Genomic DNA, 15,326 nt, shown 5'->3' with positions numbered 1-15,326 from the left:
GCTTTGAATGCATGTTTCCATGTCAGCTACTTCTAGATACTGTAGAGCAGTGATTCTCAGGCTGGTCCTCTGTGTTATCCCCAGTATTAAAGCTCCAATGTGGGTATTCATAACTTCAAACGTGGAACCTGACCTGAAAAGTCTTGAGAACCACTGCTGTAGAGTCATTGTCCTCTTAAAGGCCCTGATATACTCATGACAAAGTTCTTTTTTGTTCTTCGCTTAGGGGTAAAAAGAAGTTCATCGAACATCCAGGCGCTGCCCATGATGCTGGGTGCGTCATTTATATGAATATGTGCTACGTGCTTTCATCTCAAAATAAACCCACAAATAAAGTGACAGCGGTGGCAAAACAGTAGTTAAAAAAAGCATCTGATCATAGCAACGTGGATATGTTTGCATAATCTCGCAATTTGGCCAAGTCCAGTCTATTCACGTTTATGTGGCACTTTAATACAAAAGATTGCTTAAATGCAAGCAGCTTTACAGTATCAAACATGAAAAATCAGTGTTATAATTTCTATTATAACGCAGATCTTTAGTGTGTTCATGTTTTTACTCGAGTCTGATCTCGACAAACTGAACCGAGGAAATTAGACCGGTGAAGATTTCCATGTCAAAGTGGGTGGAGTCCCAGAGCACTCTCAAAATGAACTCCTCACAAACTTTGATTTGGCCTGATTTTGTTCGATATGACGTCACGCCGGTTCAATCTATGATTCCGCTTGAAGTATATCAGGGCCTTAACAGTTTCTGTGTGAGACACTGACCTCTGTGACGCATCAAACCACAGAGGTGAACCACAGAGGTGCAGCTCTTCTGCAAGAAAAATAAACTTGTGGAAAAGTAAAGCCATGGCACCAGGTTTGGCCTTTTCATTGGCTCACATTGTTTGTGGTATGACACAAGTGCTTGGTAAGTTTGGTGTTATCTTCAGCCCATCCTGCTGTCCTGGTGCTCCTCCAAGCTATGTGGCTACAGCTATTACAAACAATTCACTGCTAAATAACAAGGCTTGTGGTTCACCACCACAGCCCAGCTAATTTTGGTGGCTGCAGAAACGCAGACGCCTTAACGTGTGGGGGCGTCAAGGATTAGATGAAGCTTTTTTCTTAGCATTTGCGTCTATGGTTTGGCTATGGAGTCTTTGGTAGCCTGGTTGGAGAATTTAATTGCATAGCTTAGCCCTTCTTTTGCTTTCCTGTGAGAAATACATTTTGGGGCTTTCAGATTCATAGTAGCATATTCTCTTCTACAATTGCCCTAGGCAATGTGATTTAAACAATTTCTTAAATTGATTTTGACCTTTTTATTTTGTTCTTGTAACAGAGTCAATGGTTTACTCATTACCTCTAAAATTGGTCACACTCCTGTCTTTTCTAAATCCCATTTTACTTTTTTGTTTTTTAGATCTGTGGTATACCAGCAGAGCTCAAAAGAGTCGGCCACCTTGCAGCCTTTCTTCACGCTGCAGTTGGACATCCAATCAGAGAAGATCCGCACAGTCCAGGAGGCCCTGGAGGTACTGGTGGCGCGGGAGTCCGTTCAGGGCTACACCACTAAGAGCAAGCAAGAGGTGAGAATCATTAACTGTAAACAATTTCCCACAGACATGTCAAAGTTAGTTACTCAGTGAACTGCTGACCTGGCACCCTATACTGTTGCTATGTCTCCCCTTCATAACTGAGAAGGATTTTAATATCTGGTGTAAGCAAATCTGTAGCTGTCATCTTGTTTTGTCTTTCTGTTTGTCTGTCTGTCCCTCGATTTTATTGTGCAGTTTCTCATGTGACACAGTAATAATGTAATAAACATTAATTTATCATTAATCATGAGATGTAACAACCCAAATGTACATTATTGATGTAATGGCCTCCAAGCTATCACGTTACTTAACCAACAAAAAATAGATGTTATTCTAAAGCTTAGAAGCTTGACATTACAGTGAATGACCAAACTAGAAGTGCTCTGTTTTCATAGAGTAAAAATAACTGCTTTACTTGAAATTGTGATCTGTAAAAGCATCGTACATAACGGATAGACTTGTCATATCGTTGAAAAGGTCTCAACTAGGAGAATACAAGCATATTTGTTTGTTATAGACCAAAGTATACAAAGTATTTGTAATGAAAATGCACACAATGCTTTTGCGCAAAGTTTTTGTTTGTAACTTCGCAAAACGGATCACATTGTCTTATGATGTTTTTGCGCATGTTCAAAACCACTTGCTCTAAATAAAGATATGAGTAGATCACTGAGTGACATGACATGCTGCTTGGCTAAAGCTATAGGACTTTCGGGATCTGAACGTGTCACGATCATGACGGTGTTTTCCAACGTCTTTTGAAAGGTCAACCAATGGAAACTGGATCACTGGTGTAGTGGGTAGAGACCAGTTGACATTGTTTTACAGCTGGAGCATGCTTGGATCTTTCTTGATCACTCAGATTGACAGGTCTTGATTAAGCATGTGCAATAGAATAGGAGCGCACAGCTGAAACCGTGCTGGAAGATCATGACCAGGATCTTATTATTTGTGTAAATGCCACAATAAAAAGTACATAGAATAAACAACAAGTAATTAGTTATGTTCAGTCTGTACTTTTAACAATATTTTACTGTAAAATTACAACATTTCCTGTTAGATATATTAGTTCACAATATATAGTAAGGAAATTTGCCATTAACCAATTGACAGGTTTTTACTTGTAGCATTTTTACAGTATTTCTTGTTAAAATTACAAAACATTTTAGTGTACAAATTGCTTATGGTCCGCTCTTCTTATTTTGAAGGGATAGGAGAAAGTATTTAAACATTTAAGATGACACACTTTAAATTTGATTCTGACTGACTTGTGTTGATGTTTAATGTTTTCTTGCCCTCTTTGTCTTTTTCTGCTTTTAGATTGAGATCAGCCGGAGAGTGACTCTTGAAGAGCTTCCTCCAGTGCTGGTGCTTCACCTCAAAAGATTTGTCTTTGAGAAGACCGGTGGATGTCAAAAACTGGTCAAGAATATTGATTACCCTGTTGATCTGGAGATCAGTAAAGGTGCTCATTTCATTTTTCTTTTTATCCACTGAAACACTCTGCTGATATCGCATTGTTTTTAGGAGGCTTCACCTACTTAGTCAGTTAGTTGTGGATTGCATGATTTCAGTTGCACTTGTTCTGTACCAGGTGACATCAGGAGGAAAATTCCTGTTTTCTGCCAACTGCATCCCACTGCCTGTCATTTTATCTGTTTAGTAACCTGTATTCAACTATTACTTGTGTCTGTGTGTATATATATCATATATATAATGTATTAATATTAGGAATTATGCAAAAGTAAGTTGTTTACAAAGCTATAGGCTATCTGTGTCATGCCCATCTGAAATGGTCTTTGATCATTCAGAGCAGCTCGTATTTCTTTGCAGTCTCTATCCTCCACACGCTTTCATAATTTTGTGCACATGCACTATGCAGGTCTAGTCTATTCTCTTCCTTATTTTCACGTCACAAACCTCTTTTTTAATGGATTGTTCCAAGTTGGTAAATCATTTCTGTGAAAATAGTGTGAGAGCAATACTCTGCATGTGCTCTCAATTCTGCTCCTGACAAAGAGACCAGGTTCCCGCACTAAATATGAACCTGAACAAAATAAACAAGAGCGAGCATAAAGACTTCACTATTCTGAATGGTTTCCTGCTTATGAAAGTAGGCTACATGTCAGTCACTAAATGCCAGTCTGCATGTTAGTCCATCTGGACGCTTTTCAGATCAGTATTCCATATTAACTTTCTTAATGAGTTTCTTTTTTTTTAATGCTGGTTCTCAGAACTAGCAAATGGATCGTCTTAATATTTGAAGTTGGCCTTCTGTAAATATGCTGCATATTAAAATGGTTCATGATTTTCAGATCTCTTGTCACCGGGGGTGCGGGGCAAAACTTTTAAAGGCCAAAGAACCTACAGGCTCTTTGCAGGTATGTTTTGTTTTATTCCTTTGTCTATATACAAACTTTCATATTTCAATGCATTGTCATCATAAAAAACAAAACAAATTGGTTTGTAGTGCAAGTAGATTTACTGTTTGCTGCACTTATTACTAGTTATTTACCTATAGGCACTAATGAATTGGCAATCCCACATTCACAGAAAATAGCTTCCGCATTGCAAAATAAGTTGGATACAGCGTTGTGTAACATTTCCTTGCCAGTGATTTGTCATTTGGACCATTTCCACAGTTTGATACTAATCCTGTTTATATGAGCTTACATGACAGGCTTCCCTTCCCTTATTTTGGCTTCCAACAAGCTGTCAAGACGTACACCTCCGTCCTTCTAGCACCTTCCTATTGCTGACTAGTTAGGCCTTGTCTCTTTTGACTGCCACCACACGTGACTCACTGACCTGTTTAAACACACATGGCCTTCCTTTGTGGGAAATGTTCACCTTTTTCCCCCCGCCTCCAAGAGTGAATTGCTGTCAGGCGTTTATTTTCCTTTCTAAAGCCTCTCCAGTAACCCCTAGCATCAGTTGCCATACCAATACATTTCCCTTAAGCCTCTATTTTGACTGTTTTCCCCATGTTTGAACATTGGTATGGGTGGAAAATGGAGACATTGGCCCTCATTTATCAAAAGTGCGTACACCAAATTCCCAGCGTACACCTGGCGTACACCCAAAACCACGGTGACTTTGAGATTTATCAATATGAACGTTGGCGTACGGCACGCTCAAATCCTACGCCAGCTCAGGAGGTGGTGTACGCACGTTTTGAGTGCGGGAATGCGCAGAAAAACAATTCCTAACACCACAAAACGCACTGACAAACTAAAAGATATGATATATTATGACCCACTGTAAAAAAAAAAAAACAAACAACATAGTAGGCTAATTATAAACTTCAGTGTTTATTTTTGTGCAACATGGACTTCAATGTTTAAGTTGTGTGACTTTACCAAAGCATTTGATTTGTAGGCATATGTATTCCTTCAGTTGCGAGCCTGTGCGCTTTACCTGACGTTTCAAGCCTTGTTAAATACTTTCGCCTGGCTCCGCAGCGCGAGTCTCCACAGACTGCGCGCGCACCTCCCCAAACGGACGAGGCGTTTATACTCGACGCGCTCGCCGTTGTACTATTCTTTGAAACGATGGTTAGGCCAGGGTTAGGCCCGGCAGGTGTGCACGGACTGGCTTCAGTAATGAAAGGCTTTCAATGACCAACAAAATTATTCAGACTGACAAAATAATAAAAATGACATTCTTCTTTTAAATAATAATAGCCTAATAATACAAATAATAATAATAACGACATTCTTCTTCTAAATAACAATAAGTGTCATTAATAATAAAAATCTAGAAATCAATTTTGTTTCTTTCCACTTCCCTGGTTTCGCTTTCTCTTTCTCAAAGAAGTTTCTCTTCTTTGCCGTCTTCCGTGTGTCCATGGCGTAAAATGAGGGCGTGGGGGAAGCGGAGACTTGAATATATAGGGGCGTGTTATTCTAATGACGATCGTTTTCAGCCGCGGCATTTATCAAGGGCAGGTATTGCGTACACCTGGATTTCAAAGGTACGCACAGCTTCATAAATCAGGCGATGAGAGGAGTGTAAGCATAATCTTACGCCAACATATACGCCCGTTTCTACGCAAGATTGATAAATGAGGGCCATTGTCTCTAAACTTTTCTTTTAATTGCCACTGATATAGCACACAATATATATCACTTTTCCTTACAGTTTACCAAACTTTACTGGCAGCCAAGCCTTTACTGCAATAAAAAAAGTGCATGTGTCCTATCAAGACTGTATTTGACTGCTTTTACTGTACGATGAATGTTAAAGGGCTATTGATACCATGTAGTTCTGACTGTAGTTTACTTACTTTCTATGTAGAGGTTTAAATCTAAATCTGTCTTAAAGCGTAACTCTCGCCAAAATGCAACCTAGGGGCTTTTTGTCAATCTACCCGAGGCAAACTTTAGTTTAAAAGCATAATTAGGATGGAAACACCACTTTTAAGTTTGACCCTATTTTTGTTTTCGATCAAATTGCCTTTTGAATGGGAGTGCTAGGGGCACGACTATGAAAGCATCAAAATCGCTATTTTTAAAACACTAAGGCGGCTCGACACATGAAACTTTGCTTGAACTATCACCAGGGGCTCTACACATGAACTCGGGCATTGAGAACATTGTGTACACAGCTACAGTGAGTTGTTCAAAATCTTTCTTTTTAGTAAACTCTGTCCGCCGGCATGTTGTCAGTCAAAAATAGTCGATCTCCGAATGTGAATAAACTGACTCTGAATTTTAGTATTGTTTCTTATGAGGATCCTTTTTCAAATACAAGGTCAATATTGATTTTCACTAACGAAAAAACTAATTATCCGGGAATTTATTTGGAACTAAAGGCCAATTTATACTTCTGCGTCGGGTGCGCGTAGAAGGTACGGCGTAGCATACGCATTGACGTGTACCATACGTCGTACCCTTCGCCGTACCCTGACGCGCACCTCCTCAAAAATGTAACTACGCGACGCGGACCGCAAGATCTGTGATTGGTCGGCTGGATAGCATCGCGTTTCCTCCTATGCATTTCCGGAATGATCTTCTGCACTCTGCACCGCCCGCCCGCCATTTTTAAATTCCGAAGATCAGTGAAGAGCCATGGAAATAGACCAAGTGACCGAGATTGCTTGAAGAAGTGCGGAAATACAGCCATCTGTATGACTCCTTCAGTCGCCATTGCTCGTAGAAACCTAAACTCATTCGGAGACTGACTGACAAAATGCTGGTGGACGGAAACAACAACAGCTACAGTGAGTTGTTCAAAATCTTTCTTTTTAGTAAACTTTGTGTACACAATGTTCTCAATACTCGAGTTCATGTGTAGAGCCCCTGGTGATACTTCAAGCAAAGTTTCATGTTGTCGAGCCTTCTTACTGTTTTAAAAAAACGAAAACGAAAATACGGTCAAACTCAAAAGTGGTGTTTCCATCCTAATTATGCTTTTAAATGAAAGTTTGCCTCGGGTAGATTAACAAAAAGACCCTAGGTTGCAATTCAATATGATTTTATTATACAAAGCCAATATATGCACACCAGTTGAAATGCTGGAGGTTATGACATTGTTTGACTTCTGTAAATGGTTAAACGCCATATATTTCTGCCTCATGTTTTGGACGCATCCACCACTGAATTTTCACTTAGCTCCACAAAAATGTCTACCATGGTATAAAAGGGGCAGCAAAGTCTTAGGTTTGACACATTTTGCCCAGCCCTGGAAATTTGAATGGAAATGAATGTTGTACATGCTAAATCCTTTGTATCTTCCCGCAGTCGTCTATCACCATGGGAACAGTGCCACTGGTGGCCACTACACTACAGATGTCTTCCACATCGGTCTGAACGGCTGGCTGCGCATTGATGACCAGGCGGTGAAGATCATCAATCAGCATCAGGTGGTGAAGCAGACTGCAGAGCGCACTGCCTACCTGCTGTACTACCGGCGTCTGGACCTGCTGTAGAAACCATACTCGTACAACACACACATGCGCGCGCGCACACGTACATTCAAACATACGTTTACATGCAGACATCCACACAATCTCTCTCTCACTCACTCACACACACACACACACACACACACACACACACACACACACACACAAAAAAAAACATGTGTCTCGACAGGAACACTGCCCAACTTCACGATTGTCCTCCCTTCCTTTAACCCTGCTATTCCAGAGAGCCAGCTTTTCCAACTTTTTCTTTCTTTCTTTTTTGGAAGAGGAAAAGACATGAGACGTATCTAAAGACTTTCCTGTAATAGTGTTTTCCCCCCTTTGCACACGGCCTTGCTTGGGTCTGGAGAAGTTGAGGGGAGAAATGTTAGCACTGCAGAGCGCTCCAGTTCGGAGAAACAGACCTGAATCACTGCTTATGTTCACAGCCTCATCTTGTCTGGCCAGAGTGGATCCCCGCGGAAAGAACTCAAACCAGTCGAGGCTGATGGACTGCTGGAGAAAATCGTTCTTTTTTTGTTTTTCTTTTTGTTTTGTTTAATCTACTTTTTTAAAATGGCATAGAAAAAAATATGAAGTGTTTTGCCTTTTAGCAAGGAGAGTTGTCAGCCTAATTTGCAGCAGTTAAGTGGAGCCGGTTAAATTCTTGACTAGAGCATCAAAGTGGCCCTACACCAGCAAGCTACCAAAATTTGTGTAGATCTCAATGTAGGAGTTTGTCGACAAGCAAGACACTCAACTCCACCACTACCACCACCACAACAACCTCTTCTCTCCCCCATTTCTCTCTCAATCCTGATGCTTCAGATTCCACTCGAGTCATGGGGAGAAAAAAACAAGATAGCGGGAAGGTGCTGCAGTGTGCTGAAATGGTAAAAAGCAAAACAAGAAAAGAAAAAAAAACTAAAATTGGCTTTGTTTGACCTTCAGTGTGATTTTTGGGTGTAGGATTAGAATGACTATCTTACAGTTTTAATGCGCTTTAGGATATAAATGATTACAAAAGCTTTGTGCACGTTAAAATATAAAACTGGTCGATTAAAATGCGGATGTGCATCGTTTGCACATTTCTTGCAGATATTTAAGTTTTAAAAGTATTAAAAAACACAAAAATTTGACTCTGGGTCGGCGGTTACCTTGATCAGCTCCCTGGGGGAATTGCTCTTGTTCTTTAGGCTTTGTGTAGTTTCACACATTCATGCTGGCGAGATACAAATGATGTCCGAGACTCCATCATGAACATTGACTCGCATTTATTTTTGTCCCCCTCTCGGCATCCTTCATTAGTTCTGTTTGATCTTTTTCTGTATCATATGAATAGTGTATCCACTGTCCACTGACTGCCTTTTGATGTCAGTAGAGCAGCAAGTACTGAGCCACTCCTGCCAAGTTTGAGAGGGAGCTGTGTTGAGATACATCTGGTTTGCATCTCATTCTGTATGTTAGCCCGCTCGGAGCAGTCAGCCTGGGATATGCATGTTGAGGCTCCGTATGCAGTTCTGAGGATATCATCTCAGAATGGGTAGCAAGAAGTGTCTCTTACTGCAGTTAATTCGCTTTGTTGCTACGAGGTGAGATCAGCTCTGCCTGATGAAGCCTGAAGTGCAACAGTAGATGTGCACAAACAACAAATCATGTTTGCATCTGTTTCAGAGACCTTGCATCATCAATATTACACCTGATTGTATTTAGTTGAATTTTGAGTTTTTTTTTTTTTTTTGCTTCATTCCCCATTTGCATACAATTTCTGTTCCATTTAAATTGATATTTTGAAAGGAAATTACCCAAGGTTAAAGCACAACAATGAATAAAGTTATACAAGTACTATGCTCGACCTTATTTCATTTGGACTTTTTTGCTTTGTCAACTTAAATTCTGTTCTCCACAAAATAAAAGTACCACTGACATGAACATTTTTATGCATTTAATAACTACTAGTAAAATTGCTCTATTTGCTTAGTCCCAGGCAGGATATGCAGACCTTTTGCATATTCTGCACTGATTTTTGCAGGGAAAGCTGATGTAAATTGAGCGGAGAGTATTACAAACTTTTGTTGGTCGCTGAAAGAATCATCAAATGAGTTAAATTGTAAAATAAAAGTGGTTTGAATGAGTGTTTGAAAATCTCTGCACACATTCTTTGTTGGCTTGTTCATTACCCTGTTTCTGAATATGCCTCTAATAACAAAAAAAAAATTCCGGGAATGTTTCAGGCTTACCACTTGTTATATCCAAACTTTTTACACAAGCGATCAGGTGCATGACAGCCCCCACAAATGCACTTTGTTGTTGGCGATTGTTGAAAGTGAACACGTCGCTTCCAGGAACAGATCCTTTGAGATGAGCTCTTCACACACTCCTGCCTCTGACCACAGGTTAGGCTGGTGTGAACTCATCTTTCCACTCTAGAAATGCAGTGTGTGAATTTCACATCCAGCTGAACGAGCTTATTTTATCCCTGCAGTCAGAATCTTCATTCAAATGCATGTAATCCCAGTCTCTGGTCATTTCATTTACAGTTTTTGGGATTTAATTGTGTACATAAGAGGTTGGCATTTTTCAACTGCGTGATTACAGTTGCCAAGTCATGTTTTACCATGTGTCCCTATGAACTTCTTGAATTTGGTTTATTTGAATCTGCAGAAGGACACAAGGAATGCATCCCCAAGAAAAACCAAAGGATACAGAACTTGTATAAACAGATACTGTTGCCTCATGATTGCTGGAAGATAAAAATGTACGATTTAAGTTTTTTTCCCCCCCAATTTCCCAAACTTGGATGTCGTCTTGTGCACCATTCAAGAACTTGACTTGATTTCAGCTGACTCATCGTCAGGAGGAGCTTTTGGAAACCACTTTTCCTGACACACTACACGAGATGCGAGCGACACAGCAAAAGCAAATAGAAACCATTATAAACAGAGATGCTGTGTACTGGATGCGGCGCGAAGTGACACGACACATTTCTGACAGTTAACTGATGCCCTGTTCCATTTCTGGTGTGTTTGCGCTACTTTTTGACACAAAGAACAAATCAATTTGCATCGTTCGCTTTGTTGCATCCTGACCGCCTCAAGCTGTTGGAGTGCGACACGTGTGTTGGTTAAATTGTGTTGAAGTCTGTTAAGTCATATTTGATTCACTCACTCGCTCATCGTGTCTTGTTTGTTTCTCTTGTCTGTTTCAAGGTGGAAATCTGGTTTCATGTAAAAGTTCATGCCTTGAGACAGTTTCTTTCTCTTCTTTCAGTATGTCGGTCAGGGAAAGTCCTAGTGTATAGTTCAAATGATGTTTGTCTTTTCAGTTTGTGCTTCCTAACCCTTGTCTTCTGAGATCTTGATGCATTGGCAAATTGAGCTAAATACAAACTAAATGCTGTCTCATCCTTGACCTTCAGCCTTTTTTTTTTTTTTTTTTTTTTTTGTCAACCATTCAAATAAAAAATAAATAGTGGCAAAGCTTTATTTCTATAGCAGATATATCTGAGGCCTTTTGAATGGGGCAGTTCAAACAACAGTCTTTTCCACGACATGTCACCCCTCTCCTGAGGAATGTACAGAGTAACCACAAGCAAACAATAAAAATAAAGAGAAACTGATCCTTGCTATTCTCCTTAGCATGCATTAACCTACTAACCAAAGTAGGTTGAATTTCAAAATTTCTTTTCTTTTTGTGTGTTGTTCAACATTTCTGCCATAGTTATGTTCTCAGTCTGACCGTTCTGCATGCTCTTGTGGCTCAGTTGGCTGCCTGCGGGTCCAGTGTGCGGTTTCTGGGATACGTGGCCTCACTGTTTGACTTAAAGGCTGTCTCATCATTTAGGAGGCCGAAAGAGCTTCCCATCCATGGTTCTCCACACAGGTTTGGTTGTTGCTCACACACATGTAATCAAATGTTATTTTCTTTTGTTAATGTTATAATACAGTTTAAGATTCGGTATGGGGGCTGTGAGACATATATATATATATATATATATATATATATATATATATATATATATATATATATATATATATATATATATATATACTGCTCAAAAAAATTAAAGGAACACTTTGAAAACACATCAGATCTCAATGGGGAAAAATGTGATGCTGGATATCTATACTAATATGGACTGGGTAATGTGTTATGAACGAAAGGATGCCACATCGTTTGATGGAAATGAAAATGATCAACCTACAGAGGATTGAATTCAAAGACACCCCGGAAATCTAAGTGAAAAAATGATGTAGCAGGCTTGTCAATTTTGCTGAAATTTCATTGCAGCAACTCAAAATGGTACTCAGTAGTTTGTATGGCCCCCATGTGCTTGTATGCATGCCTGACAACGTCGGGGCATACTCCTAATGAGACGACGGATGGTGTCCTGGGGTATTTCCTCCCAGATCTGGACCAGCGCATCACTGAGCTCCTGGACAGTCTGAGGTGCAACCAGGTGATGTCAGATGGACCGAAACACAATGTCCCAGAGGTGTTCTATTGGATGTAGGTCAGGTGAGCGTGGTGGCCCTTCAATGGTATCATTCCTTCATCCTCCAGGAACTGCCTGCATGCTCTCGCCACATGAGGCCGGGCATTGTTGTGCACCAGGAGGAACCCAGGACCCACTGCACCAGCATAGGGTCTGACAATGGATCCAAGGATTTCATCCCGATACCTAATGGCAGTCAGGGTGCCATTGTCTAGCCTGCAGAGGTCTATGCATCCCTCCATGGATATGCCTCCCCAGACCATCACTGACCCACCACCAAACCGGTCATGCTGAACGATGTTACAGGCAGCATAACATTCTCCACGGCTTCTCCAGACCCTTTCCTGTCTGTCACATGGTCAGGGTGAACCTGCTCTCATTTGTGAAAACCACAGGGCACCAGTGGCGGACCTGCCAATTCTGGTGTTCAATGGGAAATGCCAATCGAGCTCCCTGGTGCTGGGCAGTGAGCACGGGGCCCACTAGAGGACGTCGGGCCCTCAGGCCACCCTCATGAAGTCTGTTTCTGATTGTTTGGTCAGAGACATTCACACCAGTGGCCTGCTGGAGGTCATTTTGTAGGGCTCTGGCAGTGCTCATCATGTTCCTCCTCGCACAAAGGAGCAGATACCGGTCCTGCTGATGGGTTAAGGACCTTCTACGGCCCTGTCCAGCTCTCCTAGAGTAGCTGTCTGTCTTCCTGGAATCTCCTCCATGCTCTTGAGACTGTGCTGGGAGACACAGCAAACCTTCTGGCAATGGCACGTATTGATGAGCCATCCTGAAGGAGCTGGACTGCCTGCGCAACCTCTGTAGGGTCCAGGTATCGCCTCATGCTACCAGTAGTGACACTGACCCTAGCCAAATGCAAAACTGGTGAAAAACAGTCCGAAAAGATGAGTAGGGAAAAAAATTTCAGTGGCCTCCACCTGTAAAACCATTCCTGTTTTGGGGGTTGTCTCACTGTTGCCCATCTAGTGGACCTGCTGTTAATGTCATTAACACTAAAGCAGCTGAAACTGATTACCAACCCCCTCTGTTACTTAACTGACCAGATCAATATCCCAGGAGTTTAACTGACTTGATGATATTCTCTGATTAAAAAGTGTTCCCTTTATTTTTTTGAGCAGTGTATATATATATACACATAGGCCTATACAAAATTCATTAGTTACAATACAATTATAATACAATTTTGCAAAACATCTTAACTGATTTATATCTTAAATTAATAATACATTTCCTAAAAATAACTGATTTGTATCTAGTTCAGTATTATATAGTAATTACACATTTTATGTTTTATTTATTATAAACATTTGATAAAATATGCAAACACACTCCTGTTCAAAACTTACGGGTTGGTAATTGTTTTTGAAAATCTTGGTCTCTTTTTCTCACCAAGGCTCCATTTATTTGATCAAATATACAGTAAAAATGGTAATATTGTGAAATAGTATTACAATTTGAGATAGTTGTTTTCCATTTGAATATTTTTTAAAATGTAATTTATACCTGTGATGGTATAGCTGATTTATTTCCAGCATCATGTTAAAAACATGTATTTTTTTTATACCTGGTATTAACATGTGATTTGGTTGATCGGATCACAAGTAGACGACGCTAAATACAGGTGTAAACGGGGTCTACAGAGGTAGTAAAAAAAACCTGCATTGGCCGGATTGCTTTCGTAGTGTACATGCTTGTGTGATCGAATGTGTTCAAACAGCCACATAAGACGGCCTGCTCTCCGTCTACTGAACTTAGCGCGTAAATGTTATGGGAAGCGCGCTAGCCAGACGTGATTTAAACTTTGTCGGCTGGAGACCCAAGTTTTGTTTGAAGACGAAAAATGTACCAAGCGCAATGTTCTCTCACCATTCCTGATTTTTAAAGGCCAATTTATACTTCTGCGTCGGGTTCGCGTAGAAGGTACGGCGTAGCATACGCATTGACGTGTACCATACGTCGTACCCTTCGCCGTACCCTGACGCGCACCTCCTCAAAAATGTAACTACGTGTCGCGGCGACGCGGACCGCAAGATCTGTGATTGGTCGGCTGGATAGCATCGCGTTTCCTCCTACGCATTTCCGGAATGATCTTCTGCACTCTGCACCGCCCGCCCGCCATTTTTAAATTCCGAAGATCAGTGAAGAGCCATGGAAATAGACCAAGTGACCGAGAGATTGCTTGAAGAAGTGCGGAAATACAGCCATCTGTATGACTCCTGTCCTTCAGTCGCCATTGCTCGTAGAAACCTAAACTCAAAACAGCCGCGAGGAATGTAAACACAGTGGAACATTAAAACCCACCCGCGCCAACTAGCGTTTCGGCTGTGTAACTGCAGAGCAACACAGACATTCGCAGAAGTATAAATGCTCACGACGGCGTCGCCTACGTGCGTAGCCTACGACGTACACTACGGCGTTCACTCGACGCAGAAGTATAAATTGGCCTTTAACACACACTCAGCGTTCGGAGAAGAAACGAAAGCTGATGCTCTCCGTATGTTTTTCAGTCATCTCCGGTCATATGTAAATTGCGCCGCCTTATTTTCATTAGATCGAAAGATCTGAAAACCCCCCCCCCAAAAAACATGCATAAACCCTCCCCTCGCAGAAATCAGGACAGAAGTAGTTGCAAGTGGACAAAAGAGACGTATTAAAACACCAGGTGTAAACAGTTACGTGTCTCCCTCGTCTACTTGTGATCCGATTTACCAAAACGCATCTTAATACCAGGTGTAAACAAGGCCTTGGATGGATAAAAAAAAAAAAAAAAAAAAGGTTAGCTGAAAGCTAACACGTGGACTAAAAGCCACAAAACTCTGATTTCATTGGGGTCTTTAAAGCTGTTGCTGATTTGTAACTTGAATACCCACCATCACAGTTATACATTGGGCTCTGATTGCGGGCTCTTATAATGATGTAGTATTACTTCATGATTGTCTTGGCTGCTTGAACAGACCTTAAAGGAATTCTGTTTAGTAAAGAGGAAAGATCTTTTACATGTTCTTACATCAATAAATTGTCTTGGTGCTGCTGTCCATCCCATAATTAACATTTGACATGGAGCAGTTCCCTCTTTCCCCATCCAGCGTTGGCACTGAATCCGGCTCACTCAAACAAACTGCAGGCATTGAGTCTGGAGTGCGCAGGAATCTCAAACATGTGCCTCAGCCCAAGGAGAACAGCATATTCAAAACAGACAAATTGTTTCTAATGGCCGTGTTACAGTGTGGATCCTGGCACAGTGCTCCGGTAGTAGGCGTTAGGACGCCGGTTTGAAATGAACATTATGTATTTAATGTACTGTTTCACTGGAAACACCATTCTAAGTG

At 41.0% G+C, this 15,326-nt stretch overlaps 1 protein-coding gene and 1 long non-coding RNA gene across 4 annotated transcripts in view; one reads left to right on the top strand and one right to left on the bottom strand.

Moving 5' to 3' along the window:
- usp10 (ubiquitin specific peptidase 10) overlaps positions 1-9,345 on the top strand; it is a 45,604-nt gene extending 36,259 nt beyond the window's left edge. For 2 of the 3 annotated variants that reach the window (XM_082161306.1, XM_082161304.1), the window contains 5 exons: positions 227-274; positions 1,411-1,576; positions 2,906-3,050; positions 3,901-3,966; positions 7,327-9,345. In XM_082161306.1, coding sequence (XP_082017432.1) covers positions 227-274; positions 1,411-1,576; positions 2,906-3,050; positions 3,901-3,966; positions 7,327-7,514 — 613 coding nt within the window. In that variant the 3' untranslated portion in view covers positions 7,515-9,345. The remainder of the gene's footprint in view (positions 1-226; positions 275-1,410; positions 1,577-2,905; positions 3,051-3,900; positions 3,967-7,326) is intronic. The other variant, XM_082161305.1, reaches the window with a different exon arrangement.
- LOC309492394 lies at positions 5,296-14,430 on the bottom strand. Its single transcript, XR_014203528.1, has 2 exons — positions 14,329-14,430; positions 5,296-6,763 (listed from the first exon to the last, which is right to left on the bottom strand). It is a non-coding gene; the product is annotated as an uncharacterized lncRNA (long non-coding RNA).
- Between the last annotated feature and the right edge of the window lie 896 nt (positions 14,431-15,326).

The sequence above is a fragment of the Leuciscus leuciscus genome (assembly GCF_965113295.1).
Source record: "Leuciscus leuciscus genome assembly, chromosome: 2".
NCBI classification, from domain to species: domain Eukaryota; kingdom Metazoa; phylum Chordata; class Actinopteri; order Cypriniformes; family Leuciscidae; genus Leuciscus; species Leuciscus leuciscus.
Note: the sequence above shows the minus strand (reverse complement) of the source record. Positions and strands in the feature narration are given on the sequence as shown.